The sequence below is a fragment of the Scyliorhinus torazame genome, chromosome 14, assembly GCF_047496885.1.
Source record: "Scyliorhinus torazame isolate Kashiwa2021f chromosome 14, sScyTor2.1, whole genome shotgun sequence".
Lineage (NCBI taxonomy): Eukaryota > Metazoa > Chordata > Chondrichthyes > Carcharhiniformes > Scyliorhinidae > Scyliorhinus > Scyliorhinus torazame.
Window position 1 is genome coordinate 208,470,930 of NC_092720.1, and position 15,249 is coordinate 208,486,178.

Consider the following 15,249-nt stretch of genomic DNA (forward strand, 5'->3'; position numbering starts at 1 on the left):
CTTTGCCGTGTTAGTTCTGGCTGGGAATGCATCCACCCATTTTGTAAACGCGTCTATCACCACGAGTACATATGTATAAGCATTCCTACAAGGGGGCAATGGTCCTATAAAATCAATCTGGAGGTTAGTCCAGGGGCCATTAACGGGTCGGGTGTGACTGAGTTGAGCCTTCTTGGCATATCTGTCCGGATTATTCTGTGCACAGATAAGACAATTCTCAACGTAGTGAGTAACATCTTCTTTTAAACTCAGCCACCAGCAGAGCTGCCTGAGGTGGGCTGTAGTGGGATCAATTCCCTGATGTCCATGACTGTCATAGAACAAACAAATCAGTTGATTCCTGTCCTGTGCAGGAACCACATAAAGGGTGTCTTTTAACACCACACCATCCTGTGTGGTCAGCGTATTCTTAAACCTCTCCTAGGGTGCTGGATAGTTTCCTTTTAAAATCTCCCTGAGATTGCTGTCCTGCTTCTGGGCCTGCACTAAATCCTCGATCTTAGTCTGCGAGACCTGAACTGCATTCACTGGTGCGCTTTCGGGGGGTGTCCAAAAATATCCATGCCTGCAACCTGCTTTAGCCAGTGCATTGTCTTTTACATTTCCATGGGGGGGAGGAACGATGGTGACTTCGAACTTTGACTATCCCGAACGTCCGGTTTTGTGCTCTCTCTAAAATGTGACGGAGGAATGGGGCTGAGGGGAGGGGTTTTCCATCTGCGGAAACAAATCCTCTTGCTTTCCACAGGGGCAGGAATTCCGTAAGGCTGTTGCAGACATAGAGGCTGTCCGAGTATATGTCTGCTGGGCTGGGGAAGGAATCTGGGTGTTCCACTATGTATGTGATGGCCGCAAGTTCTGCTGCCTGCGCGCCGAAGTGTCCTGGATGTTTTATTGCTATTTCTTCTACGGCGCGTCCCTGCGCGTCCTCGACATAAATACTGCATCCTGTTGTGCGCTTCCCTTCTAATATTGTGGAAGATCCATCCACATATATCTTTATGGGTTTGCACGTGTGTGTGTGCTTGGGGCTCTGGGTTGAACTACCTATCTTTCTGGGGGGTGTTTTAGCAATAAAGGGGCCTGTGTTGTGGTGTGGAGAGATAATTTCACATTCATGGGGGGTTCTGGGGTACTGTAGGTTGTCGGCTAAAAAAGTGTGGGTCTTTGTCCTTTTAACAGTGATGTCCCGTCCCTGCAAAAGAAGGGTCCATCTAGCTGCTCTAATCTGACTGACTGTACCATCCTTGAGTCATCCGTCCAGTAAAAGTTGGGTGGGGGGGTGTATTCTGTGAGGATTGTGATGGGGTTCAATCCGGTAATGTACGAAAAATACTGTACTGCACAGAATACTGCGAGCAAGTGCCTCTCACAGGCTGAAAATCCCTGCTCCACAGCATCTAAAACTCTGGAGGCGTAAGCCACGGGCCTTAACTGTTCGTGCCGTTCCTGAAGGAGCATGGCCGAAGGGTGTGGTCTGTGCTTGCTACCTCTATAGCGTAGGGGGAAAGCGGATCTGGAACTTGTAGTGTGGGGGCTGCTATGAGTGCTTCCTTCAACGCATCCACAGCATCCGTATGCTGCGGAAGCCATTCCCAGGTGACTCCTTTCTTTAGGAGGTCTGAGAGGGGCGCTGCCTTGATGGCGAAAATGTCAATGTGGTTTCGGCAGTAGCCAACTTGTCCAAAAAACGACCGGAGGGCTGAAACGCTCTGGGGAAGGGGCAATTTAGCAATCGAGTCAATCCTTTTATGCTCGATCTCACGTTTACCGTGTGTGATAATTGTACCCAAATATATCACCTTATCTTCCAAAATCTGGGCCTTTTTGGGGTTAACTTTACAACCAATTGAGTGTAAGAGTTCCAGCAGTTCGGACAGAAGCTCAATGTGCTCTTCCTTGGTGTCTGTCTGCAGTAGTAGGCCGTCTACGTACTGGACCAGACATTCGGGGCGAGAAAATTTGGCAAAACCATTTGCCAGCTGTCGGTGGAAAATGGAGGTGGAGTTGTGGAATCCTTGTGGAAGGCACGTCCACGTGGACTGTTGGTTTTTAAAGGTGAAGGCAAATTTGTACTGGCACGCCTTTGCCAATGGAGTGGACCAGAATCCATTACTGACATCCAAAACCGTGAAGTATCGGGAATTGAGTCCCTGCTTGAGCATGGTCTCGGGACTTGTGGCTACTGTGGGGGCTGCTGCGGGGGTGATTTTGTTGAGTTCCTGGTAATTGATGATCAGTCGCCATGATCCATCGGGCTTACTCACTGGCCAAATCGGGGCATTATTAGTGCTGGCTACTGATCTAAGTATGCCCTGCTCTAATAATCTGTCTATTACCTTTGAGATTTCTCCCTCTGCCTCCTGGGGAAATCCATACTGTTTTTGGGGTCTTGGGTCAGGTCCTGTGATTTGTACGGAGCCAGTCATTAGGCCACAGTCATGTTTGCGGGTCGCGAATGCTGTCCTGTTTTTCTGTAAAACTGCCCTAACCTGCTTGTCCGTGCTAAGCGTGGACGGGTTGAACCAAAATTCGCCTACTGCGCTAATTTTGTTCGTGTATTCACCTAAGTTGAACGTTGCGGGGCTCTTGCGGATATTGCCACTTTCCAGACACATTGGTTGACTGGATCAAATGATAGGTTGTGGGAATTCATAAAATCGATTCCCAGAATGTGTTCTGCTGTGTGGGGTAGATTGACTAAAACTACGGGGTGCTTGGTGGTGACGTTGCGGATTTGAATGGGTACAGGGGCTGTGATGTGTCCCTGCTGTGAGTGGCCTGTAAAGCCGCTGAGGGTGATAATGGCTGTAGTGGGCCACGTGTCCTTCTGGAACATGGTGGAGGAATTTATTGTGGTGCGGGACCCTCCTGTGTCCCATAGAAATTCGATGGGCTGTCCCCGAATTTTCGCTGCAACTACCGGTCGTCCGGACCTATCCCAAAGGGTGTCGCAGATCCAACTGGGGGAGCCCGAACACCGTCAGTCCGTTCCATTCAGGTCCATCTGAGCCGAACGGGTGCTAACACTATGAATGGGCTCTGTCTTATTCTTACAGAGAGTGCCTGTCTGCTGGGCTCTCTGTGGCTTTCGTGGGGCATTGCACTCTCTTGCAAAGTGTCCTAAATGGCCACAGTTGTAACACTCCTGTGACTTTTGTGGGGGCTGTTCGTTCCTTCATTTACCCATGCGGGGTTCTGGTGTGTTTTAACGGCTTGTATGTCTATTTCTGCCTGCTTTTCTTCTGGATTTTTAACTGCGGGTTTGTTTTGTACAGACTGCTCCCAGGTGCGGGACAATGTTTATACAACCCATTTCTCGTTATGAGCCTCCTCTGAGGGATCATAATTCGCACAAGCTTTTTGTCCTGTTTCTGTGGCATGGGAGATAAGGGTGCGGGTCCATTTGGCCATGTTGTCTCGGGACAAATGGGTGCTGTCTAAGTCTCCAAAAAGAGCTGCAAAGTGGATCCACAGGCGTCCAGCAAACGCTGTGGGGTGCTCGGTTTTCTTTTGCCTGCATTTGTTGAGGCCATCTACGGGGTCACCCCCGTTATACCCGATCGGGTCTAGGACCGCGGTATGCATTTCTGCAAGGGTGCCTCCTCCTACATTCTGTGGGTCGGGAAGGGCTGCTACGACCGAAGGGTCTAAACTCAAAACTGTGAGCTTTACATGCTCTCACTCATCCAGGCCGTACATGGTCGCCTGATGCTTTACTCTGGCAAAGAAATGGTGGGGGTCTGAGGTGGGGAGGAACGGTGTGATTTTCTCGCACGTGTCCCATAATTGGGTCACTGTTAAGGGGGTGGTATACAAATATTCCGTATTGTCCGATGTGGCTGTGCGGTGGGTGGTTACTGGGTTCATTGGAGCCTGAACTATCTGCTCTGTGGGGGGTTGGGGCGCTTTTCTCTTTTGTGGCTTTCCCTGCGCACATGTTCCCTGAACATATCTCTGCGCTGTCTCGTTTAACTCTTCCCAATCAGGGCCGTCTTCCTCTTCTAACTTTGCTCCAAAGGTTTCCTGGAATCCTTTTTGGACTGAAAGCAGAGATTGCAGCTCTGCAATCTGCTTCTGGCACTTTGCGTGGTCTAGTGAGCTTTGTCTTTGCTCTGTGGTGGCAGCATGGAGTGCTCTTAACGCTGCCTTCAGGTCACTACACTGCCTCTGCAATGCTTCTACCTGCTTCTCGGTTTCTTCACGTACCAGGACTGCGTGTCCTGATAGGCCTTTTCATATGGACTGGAAGCTGCTTAAGTGCGCCAGGCAAGACTGGTCTGCCCACTTGGCATCCTCCACCTCTCCGTCTTTTGCTGCCAACATCCTCCTCAACTCTAAGTTCTCTCTTTCTACCTCACTGACATCGACCTTACTCATTCGATGTATGCCTTCTACCTCTTTCCAGAGCGTCCTAACGACCTCCTCTGTGCCTTGCAACTGTGCCAAGCAGGACACGATTGCCATCGGCTTGCGAGCTTTCCCTAAGCTCTTCTTGTGAATCTTGCTCAGGTTCTCCCACCAAGTATGTCCTATACTCCCGGGACCTGATTCCTCATTGTTACAGAATTCGCTCCAAAGGGGCCATCCTTTCCCTTTGAGGTACTTCCTGATTTCTTCCTCCCATACGGGACATTGTCCTACTCTACTTCTGCTGGTCACTGCGACCGCAAATTCCTCTGGGTTCATGAGGCGCTGCATTGCCTGCATTGCCATCTTTCCTATTCGAATGGTTCTTTTAAATTTGGAACAGGGGGACTAAGGTGGTGCTGTAATTACGGGTATGGCTTTCACTAATTTCCGAAATACAAACTCCCGACAGTTTTGTTGCAACAAATAATCTATCAGTATTACCTTATAGCCCTGTTAGTTACGCATGCATACACACACTTCCGAATTATGAGGATTGATCAGAACTGCTTGAACACTCGTGGTTTTCTGTTCCCAATTGGATCTCTAATTCAAATTTTTGGGTTCTCCCGGAGAGTTTAAGCCACTTCTAGTTCGGGATTCCAACAGAATGTTGCCAGTAATATGTTGCTAACTTTTGGTTGGTTCAATTGGCTCTGTTTTATAACCTTTGCTCTCGAGCCACCAGGTATCTTTATGATACCGCCACGAGGTTCAAGTCCAAGTAATGATCAATAACTCAACACACCAATTAGTAAGATCCACATCAAAGCACATTTATTATACACAGTAATTGCTACTCATGCACAAATTCTACGTCTAAGCTACTTCTGCAACTAACAGGCCTATACTTAACTTCGGACTGGCCCACCAGGTCAGGGGAACAAATGGCCTTTCGTTCGGAATCTGAAACTGCGGGATTCAAAGCCGGTACGGACTGGGAGCTAGGAGCGCCTATCTCGTAGCGAGCGTCGACTTGAGACTTACTTCAGGGATGTGGCAGCTTGGACCGTTCACTCTCAGGGGTTGCTTCGTGTTGCTGAGTGACCCGGTCAAGGAGAACGATTTGAACTTGGGGCTTAACTTTTATAATCCCCAGGGGCTTCCTGCATTTCGGGGCAGACCCTGTACCTGGTTCCAGGTGATTGGACTTCGTTCCAATCGCTTGGTTCGATTTCTCCAATACTGGAGCGGTTCCCTGATCGATGGGCGGTCTTGAGGTGTTCGTTAACCTCTTTTCGTTAACCCTGCTGGCGCCGGGGAGTCTGGCTTAGTTTTGTGTGTCCCAAATGTTGCTATTGTTCCTGGGGATTGGAATGTAGATGGCTGCTACATTATTATGCTGATGGTCACTGGTATCGATGCTGTCTGGGCTTTTGCAGAGTTAAATACACAGCAAACCTGCACCTGCTGGTTTCTGCCTGTGTTGGCTGAATTTCCCTTCAGCCTTTGCCGTTCACCATTTTAAATCGGGACTTGGCCAACGTAGGTGGCTACAAAGCCCCACTTCAAAATCCCCAAACTCGATCCCTCTGTATTTATAATTGTTCTCTGACCTTACATTCTTCTACAAAGTCTTCCAGAAATGATCACTCCTGAAATAAATGTACAATTTTTCTGCACATGGATATTTGAACCACAGCAACCAGATTTTCATCCCGATCACAGCGCAGAATGGTCCTAATAAATGACACACATAACGGGTATAATACATTATCCCTCCTCATCCCTCTGAACCTCTCTGCAAACATTGACATGGTCAACACCACTATTCTCATCCAAACTATCTCCTCTATTGCTCGACTCTGTGGCACTGTCTTTATTTGGTTCCACACTTGCTGATTGTATCACAGCCTGAGTATCTCCAGCAAGAGTTTCATTTCCCACCTCCATACTGCACCCTAGGGGTGCAGCACGGTAGCACAGTGGTTAGCACTGTTGCTTCACAGTTCCACGGTCCCAGGTTCGATTCCCGGCTTGGGTCTCTCTTTACGGAGTCTGCACGTTTTACCCGTGTCTGGGTGGGTTTCCTCCGGGTGCTCCGGTTTCCACCCACAAGTTTTGAAAGATGTGCGGTTTGGTAATTTGGACATTCTTAATTCTCCCTCTGTGTACCCGAACAGGCACCAGAATGTGGTGACAGTAACTTCATTGCAGTGTAAATGTAAGCCTACTTGTGACAATAAAGATTATTATCGGAGACTCTCAAGCATTTTATCCATGATCGTCTCCTTTTTCTGATCTACTTGCTGCCACTAAGTAAGCTCACCCACAGAAAGAGGGACAGTTTTCAGGTGACACCCAGTTCGAACTCTCCATTACCTCTCTTGACCCCCCCACTGCCAGTGTCTTGTCAGCTTATCTGCAGCTCCATCAACACTAAAGAAGTTCAACACCATCCAGGACAAAGTCGCCCGTTTTATCGCTCCCCCTTCCACAAACATGCAATCCCTTTAACCAGAATGAACAATGTCAGCCGTGTGTACCGTCTACAAGATGCACTGCAGAAACTTGCCAAGGCTTCTTAGGCAGCACTTTCCAAACCCACAACCGCTCCCATCTCGGAGGACAAGAGCAGCAGATGCCTGGACACACCACCACCTGGAAGTTCCCCTCTCAGCCACACACTATGCTGACTTGGAAATATATCCCCATTCCTTCATTGTCACTGGGTCAAGATCCTGGAATTCCCTTCCTAACAGCACTGTGGGTGTACCTACACCACATAGACTGCAGTAGTTAAGAAAGTAACGCACCAACACTGTCTCCCTCCCCTGCTTTCTCCCCACCCCCAGCCGATTTAGACCCTTCCCCTCTCCATTCCTCCATTCCTCTCCCCTTCTGCTCCCTAATTCTCTCTGCCCTCCCACTCATCCAGAAGTTGCTGCCAGCCACCTCCCCTTTCGCTGCAGTTTTCTCTCTCGCCTCCCATTCCTCTGCCCTCTCTACCCTCTATCTACACCCCTTCTGCCCACGACCCACAGCTCTCTCCTCGCCATCTCACACATGCTCTGCTCCCTGTACATCCTCTCTCCCACTATCTATCCTTCCCTCGTCTCCCATCCCATCACTCTCACCATTCTGCTGTTCCACACCCCTCAATCACACACTCTCTCCTACTCCCACACACTGTTCCCCACAATCTCCATTCCTTCACTTCCAGCTTCCCTAACCGTCTCTCCCTCTCCTCCAGCATATGCCCTGTCCCCTCTAGCTCACTCGATCCTCCCTCAGTCCATTCACACTCTCCCCGACTCCAAAGTGATGTTCATCACAGAATTTACAGTGCAGAAGAGGCCATTGGCCCATTGAGTCTGTACTGGCCCTTGGAAAGAGCACCCTACTTAAGCCCAGGCTCCCACCCTATCCCTGTAACCCAGTAACCCAACCTAACCTTTTGGACACTAAGGGGCAATTTAGCATGGCCAATCCACCTAACCTGTACATCTTTGGACTGTGGGAGGAAACCGGAGCACCCGGAGGAAACCCACGCACAGGGAGAAAGTGCAAACTCCACACAGACAGTCACCCGAGGCCGGAATTGAACCTGGGACCCTGGAGCTGTGAGGCAGCAGTGCTAACCACTGTGTCACCATGCCATGTGTTGATAGTTCAGTTAGTAGATGGAGTATAAGTGGGAAAAGGCAGGAAGAATATAAAGAGAATATATTAATTACATGGAGAGGGTGAGGAAATATATATTCTGGAGATTGTCTTGTGTTGGTTTTCAGTGTGGAACACCTGTGGGAGTGACCTTTGAGTTGACTGGAGATTGTAACATTTCAGGTTCAGAATGTCCCGAGGGTTGACACATTCAGATCCTGTCTCAGGGCAGGAGGCTGAACCCTGATGTGGGGTCACAGGTCAGAGGTCAGCTCAAGGGTCAGTGAACAACAGTTTGTGTTCAGTTGTTTTTAGTTTAAGGAGCTGGGAGCAGCAGTTGTTGGCAGCAGCTCAGCTGAGGAGCTGGGACTGTGGGACCGACAGGGCCAGGGGTGAGGGGATGGGGTGAAGGAGATTTGGGGGTAGATCCAAGGAGCACAGGGAGTGGACCATCTCCACCTGGGACTGCGCCAGAACAGACTGCTGCTGTGCCACCTCCCTCTGTGACTGGGCCACCTCCCTCTGGGACTGGGCCACCTCCTTCTGGGACTGGGCCACCTCCTTCTGGGACTGGGCCACCTCCCTCTGGGACTGGGCCACCTCCCTCTGGGACTGGGCCACCTCCTTCTGGGACTGGGCCACCTCCCTCTGGGACTGGGCCACCTCCCTCTGTGTCTGCGCCACGTTGGCCAGGGCCTGGGCAATGCTGCTGACGTTCCCAGCCATGGCCCGCTGTGACTGGGCCATGCACCGGAGCACCGCTGCAATTTCCAGGTGGCTCTGGGACATGGTCGCCTGTGGGGCCTCAACCCTGTCCTGGGCCTCGGCCAGCGCCTGCACAGAATGCCCAGGCCTTGGGCATGCCGATCCTTAGTCAAAACCATCGCCCCAATCCCTCCACTCTGGACCCCACCCATGCGGTGTTGCCCTTGGCGACAGGCATGGTCGGCACCACCTCCTGCTCCGGCACGCGGTTGGACTCCTCCACCTGCGCCTGCAGGTGTCGGATGCTCGCCGACATCCCCTCATGTAGTCCCTGGCTCTGCGACTGCATCTCCACTATCGATGGGACTGTCTGTTCCAGACTCCCGAGACCCATCTGGACGGCAGCTAGACCCTGGGATCGGCCCTCCGACCGTCCTCCCCCTCGGGTGCTCCTACCTCCACCTGCTGTACCGGGTCAGCTGTGTGCTGAGCACCAGAGAGTGTCCCAGGAGCCTCTTCACTAACATGGCCAACCGATGTGTGTGTCTCCGGGATGGGGGAGGATGTTGGAGACGCTGTGACGGGAAGTCAGTGTCATCCTCCGACCTGAGCTCTGTGTTGTCCTGGGCCTCGAGCTGAGGGCTGGTGTCCGAGCTGCTCCCATCACTGCTCGGTCACGGGGGGAGGGGGCTCCGGCTGTGGCACTGGCTGGGACGGGGGACGCCAGGTAGACCCACCCTATCTCCAGCAGGTCCTGCAACTCACAAGATAAAATAAACGCTGGTGGGGTGGGGGGAGTGGGGGTGGGCGGTGTTAGTGTGGGGGTGAGGGCGGTGTGGGGGTGAGGGAGTTATGGGGGTGAGGGTAGTGTGGGGGTGAGGGTGGTGTTGGGGGCAAGGGTGGTGTGGGGATGAGGGTGGTGTTGGGGGTGAGGGTGGTGTGGGGGTGAGGGTGGTGTGGGGTGAGGGTGGTGTGGGGGTGAGGGTGGTGTTGGTGGTGAGGGTGGTGTGGGGGCGAGGGTTGTGTTGGGGGTGAGTGTGGTGTGGGGGTGAGGGTGGTATGGGGTGAGGGTGGTGTGGGGGTGAGGGTGGTGTGGGGATGAGGGTGGTGTTGGGGGTGAGGGTGGTGTGGGGGTGAGGGTGGTGTGGGGGTGAGGTTGGTACGGGGGTTAGGGTGGTGTTGGGGGTGAGTGTGGGGTGAGGGTGGTGTGGGGGTGAGGGTGGTGTGGGGGTGAGGGTGGTGTGCGGGTGAGGGTGGTGTTAGGGGTGAGGGTGGTGCGGGGTGAGGGTGGTGCGGGGGTGAGGGTGGTGTGGGGGTGAGGTTGGTGTGTGGGTGAGGGTGGTGTTGGGGGTGAGGGTGATGTGGGGGTGAGGGTGGTGCGGGGTGAGGGTGGTGTGGGGGTGAGGGTGGTGTGGGGGTGAGGGTGGTGTGCGGGTGAGGGTGGTGTGGGGGTGAGGGTGGTGCGGGGTGAGGGTGGTGTGGGGGTGAGGGTGGTGTGCGGGTGAGGGTGGTGTGGGGGTGAGTTTGGGGGGGGTTCACACATGTTTCCTGGGGAAACGCAGCTCAGCGGAGTGTCAGTCCTTCAGTCGTGGCCGGACTCCACCTCGGCGACCTCCCTTTCCTCCGGACCGCTGGCCATGTCCGGAGGTTGTGTGCGGCCTTCTCCTGGGGGGGGGAGTGGAGGACAGACGCTCAGAAACAAAACAGTGTTAAACAATCTGACTAATGCAGCCCAGTGGGTGGGTCGCTGGTTCGGGCACCCAGCCATGGCGGCCGTTATGTGGGGCAGGGTGGGGCAGCCTTCTTCCCGGGCCGGGGTACAGGGTCGCCCTAGTCTCCTCCACGGCGTCCAAGAGAGTCTCGAGCTCTGTGTCCGTGAACCTTGGTGCCGCTCCCCTTACAGCCACCGTGTTGGCTGGGATGGTGTGTGTGGGGGGAGAATTGTTTCTGTGCGGCTGCAGCTTGTCAGCCTCCCGACTGTCAGTCACAGACCCGGCGAATCCCGCACCGTTTTTCATTCGAATCGATTGTGTTCCACGTGGTGCTGGTGCGAGCCCCTTAATAGTAGCAGAATCGGTGCAGGTGTGGCGCCAATTTTACTGACGTGAAAGTCCACGGATTCTCCGTTGGTGTCAACACTCAGGGCGGGATTCTCCGATTGCCGACGCCGAGATCACGTTCAGCGATTGGCTGGAGAATCCGTGTTTATCCCGAAACCGGGGGTGGTGCAGTTATTCCGATGTTCCGGCCCTTAATAATGGCGGACCCGCTGACTGCGCCGCACGCCGTTGGGACAGTCTCCGCCCTCGATGGGCTGACTTCCCAAAGGCGTGGGGCGCAGTTCCTCCGTGTTCAGGGACCTCGCGTGGTGGCTGCGGTCCGTGTCCAGCGCCGCCACAGTTGGGGGGGCAATCCGCTGGCCGGGTGTCGCTCCCTCTTCTCCCCCTTCCTTCCCTCCATCTGCACTTTCCCTCTCCCCTGTTCCTCCCGGCCTATTACTCCCACACACGCTCTCTCTGTTTCATATCCGCATTCCTTACCTCTGCCCTTCCCACAATCTCTCTCTCCCTGCCATGCACTCACACTGTCCCCTCTGCTCAATCTAACATCTTTCCCTCCCACTCTCTATCTCCTGTCCCCCTCCCACCCTCTCTCTCAGCCCCTTCCATTCTCTCTTCCACCTAACCACACTCTCTCTTCCATTTCTCTCCTTCCCTCTTCCCTCATCATTCCGCTATACCTCTCCCTCCACCCTCCCCTCCTCCTGCTCTCTCCCTCCACCCGCCCCTCCTCCCACTCTCTCCCTCCACCCTCCCCTCCTCCTGCTCTCTCCCTCCCCCTCACAATCCCCCATCCCTTCACTTTCTTCCTCATCCCATCTTGTACATTCTCTCCCCCACTCTCTCTCTTCCCCTCCCATTTCCCCTCCCACCTTCTTTCGGTTACGAATATCCCCCCCCCCCCCCTCTCTTTTTAACACTCTCCCACTTTTGCACTCATTCCTCGGCACCCTCTCTCACCCTCACACTCTCCCTGCTAACCTGCTGTCTCTACTCCTCCACCTCAGTCTCTCACACCCTCCTACACTCCCTGTCACTTCCTGTTCTCCCTGGCACACCCTCTATTTCACAACCCTCTCCCAATCTCTCTGTAATCCGGCTCCCACACTCTCAAACCCTCCAGCTTTCCGTCACCCACTTCTGCCTCACTTTCACTCCATTCTCACACTCCCTCTCTCCTTTCCTGCTCTCTCCCTTCACCCACTCCCTGGCTCTGCTGCTCTGATTTCTTTCCCCTGACCCCTCCCCCTCCCTCACTCTCCTCTCCCTCACCTACCCCGTTGGCCCCTCTCTACCCCTCACTCTCTCTTCCCTCCCCCCTCCCTCTCTCTTCCCTCCCCCTCCCTCTCTCTTCCCTCCCCCTCCCTCTCTAAATCACTGACTGTGTTATTTTAACTTTCCCCCAGCTCCAGCCTCTCTGACTCTGGATCTGAACACAGCGAATCCCCGGCTCATCCTGTCTGAGGACCGGACCAGTGTGAGACTCGGAGACAAACAGCAGCCGCTGCCTGACACCCCGGAGAGGTTTAATCCCTGGGAATGTGTCCTGGGATCAGAGGGATTCACATCAGGGAGACATTACTGGGAGGTGGGGGTGGGGGAGAAGACTCGGTGGTGGCTGGGAGTGGCCCGAGAGTCTGTGACCAGGAAAGGGGGAATCTCCCTGAGCCCTGAGTCTGGATTCTGGGTTTTGTGGCTGGATCCCAGATTTGGTTATTTTACCGCCACCTCCCCCTCACCGACCCCCCTCACCCCGAGTGTGAATCCCGGGAAGATCGGGGTTTTCCTGGACTATGAGGGGGGACAGGTGTCATTTTACAATGCGGACAACATGTCCCATCTCCACACTTTCACCCACACTTTCACTGAGAGAATCTTTCCCATCTTCTGTCCGGGATGGAATAGTGACGGGAAAAACTCTCCCCCGCTGACAATCTGCGGGATTAAAGGTCACTAACAGATCCATCCCATAATTTCACACCATCCCCCTGCCTCCTGCCAGCTGTAAACTGCTGGGTGTGGGTCTGAGTCACAGGGGGTGCGGATGGTTCCAATGGTTCCTGAGCTCAGGGTGATTCCAGCTGAGTGACAATAATGTTTTGGAGATTTTGTTTTTTGTTTCCTTACTCGGTGAGGAGCAACAAACCCGCGGCAACTTTTCCAGTGACTCCTGGAAAATAGATTAAAATCCCCAAGATAATGGAGAATAATCAAAGCGCAGAGGCGATGGAGAATTAAAACCCAGACAGAAATAAACTCAGGGTCTCCGAGACTCCGGGTGGGAAATTGAACGTTAAGAGGGGCAGGGAAGAGGAACTAGGGTGAGATTGATCACCAATGGCAAGGAAATGACAAAGGAGAAAATCCAAGAGCGGGAAAATTAAATAATACCCAGGGAAGCACAAAGGAAAATTCACAAGTACATAGAAGCAAAACCAATAGGGAACAGGCAGGAGAATCAGAAACACTCACAAACCAGGGGTTGGAAATGAACAAAACATTCGACAGTCTGGAGTGTTTAAAGGTGTGGGGAGAGAAACCAGGTTAACATTCCGGGTATAAACCCTGTATGGGAACTGGGAACTGAAAGATCAGCAAGGACCTCTGTAGGGCTGGGGGGAAGGAGGAGGGAGAGAGAAGAAACAAATAGAAACTCAATTGTCGAGAGGAACTTACTGGGTAGAATGAGCTGTGAACTGCAGGAAGCCGGTGACCTTCCTGCCTGTAATGTTGCTCCACAGGCGGAAGGTGGCGATAGATCACCGTGTTTGAGATGAATCAGTTCAGTGATTCTCAAACTGGGGTCGGGGAGTCTTTCCAGGGGGTTTAAAAATAATTTCTCCAGAGAGCGAGAGAGAGAGAAACACAAGAGAGGAAGTGAAATGAAACAATCTTAACTATTGCACTTTGTCGAAATTCCCAGGAGTTAGTGTTAGTTCTGCATTGAGCAGCTGTCAATATTCCCACCCCAAACCTCCCGAATCCTCTCCCTTCTTCACGGTGATGGACATTTCACTGTCATGGTTTTCAGCGGTGAGTCTCACATTGGCTTTCAGTGGGAGGGGAGGTGGGAGACCAGCTGCTGCTGTGATACTCGCTGTCTTCAGCTTGGGCTCAGGCAGTGAGTAAGTGCCGTTATCGAGCTGCCCGGCCTGCTGAGTATTTCCATCATTTTCTGTTTATATTAATCTCCAGTTAATTTCTGTCTTGACATTGTGATAAATCTGTCAGTTTATCTCACTTCAAACTCTCACCGACTTTCAATAATGTAACTTCCTTGTGTAATTAAATAACACTGACAAACTGGGCTGGGTTTGTACAGGTCTGTAAATAGTGTCCAGAATGTCATTGGCCCAGTGGGTAATCTGTAATAAAATTGGAGGGAAATAAATTTGTGTTTCTTTATTTTATTTTATTTAACATTAAAACAGTTTAAAGATGTAAATGATGTGACACTGCTGTGAATGCTGATTTGACAGTCTGTCTGTATTTGACATGATGTGTGAAGTGGTGTGGTTTGTATGCGCTTCATATCATCACTGTTTACATCTGCAAAACAGTTCTTAAATCACCAATTTTTGATGATCAGTTTTATTAAAGGATTATTGAAGATCTTTATCTATGTGCTCGGATGCAGAGGGATCTGGGTGTCCTCCTGTCTGAGTCGCAGAACACTAGCCTGGTACAGCCGGGAACAATAAAGCAAAGTTGGCATTTATTGATAAAGGAATATAGGATAAAGGTCAGGAAATAGTGTAGCAACTGTACAAGGCCGGGGGTATTGTGCGAGGTTTTGGTCCTCTTATTTGAGGAAAGGGGAGAGGGGAGGGAGGGTGGGGGGTGAGGAGAGGAGGAAGTGGGGAGGTGGGAAGGGAGGGTGAGGGGAGAGGAGGGAGGGTGGGGGGGTGAGGAGAGGAGGATGGGGGAGGAGGGAAAGGAGGGTGGGGAGGGAGAGAAGGGCGGGGAGGAGGGAAGAGGGTGGGGGAAGGGGAGCCTCTCAAACATCTCAGGAACAGTCGATGTGCCAGGATGAAGGTGTTGTGCACATTGTCCAGGTATCGGGCACAGACGTGTATGATGTGCAGCTGATGGTCACATATCACTGCACGTTTGAGTGGAGCCCCTTTCGGTTTGTGTAGGGTGGCCTGTGATCTGCACGTGCTCGTAGGGGGACATGCATCCAGTCTATCACCCTGTGGACCGGGGCATGTCGGCGATGGTGGCCTTGCCCGGACAGCCTGGTGGGCTCGGTCCACATTGCAAAAGATGTATTGAGCCGTGGGTATATAGGCCTCTCTGATGCCACGGATGCACCTGTGCACTGAGGCCTGTGGGATTCCAAACAGGTCCCCACTCGGTGCCTGGAAAGACCTTGTGGCGTAAAGTTTCAGGGCGCCCTTCACCTTGACCGTCACCTTGGGAGCGGGTGTCCTCCCCCAAACCCCCTGCGGTGCCAGGTGTGCCATCATCT

General features: G+C 52.6%; 1 protein-coding gene across 1 annotated transcript in view; it reads left to right on the top strand.

Moving 5' to 3' along the window:
* Positions 1-14,169, top strand: part of LOC140390424 (zinc-binding protein A33-like) — a 39,635-nt gene extending 25,466 nt beyond the window's left edge. Inside the window, exon 6 of the mRNA XM_072475567.1 lies at positions 12,185-14,169. Within this exon, the coding sequence (XP_072331668.1) occupies positions 12,185-12,735 (551 nt within the window). The 3' untranslated portion in view covers positions 12,736-14,169. The remainder of the gene's footprint in view (positions 1-12,184) is intronic.
* The last annotated feature ends 1,080 nt before the right edge of the window (positions 14,170-15,249 follow it).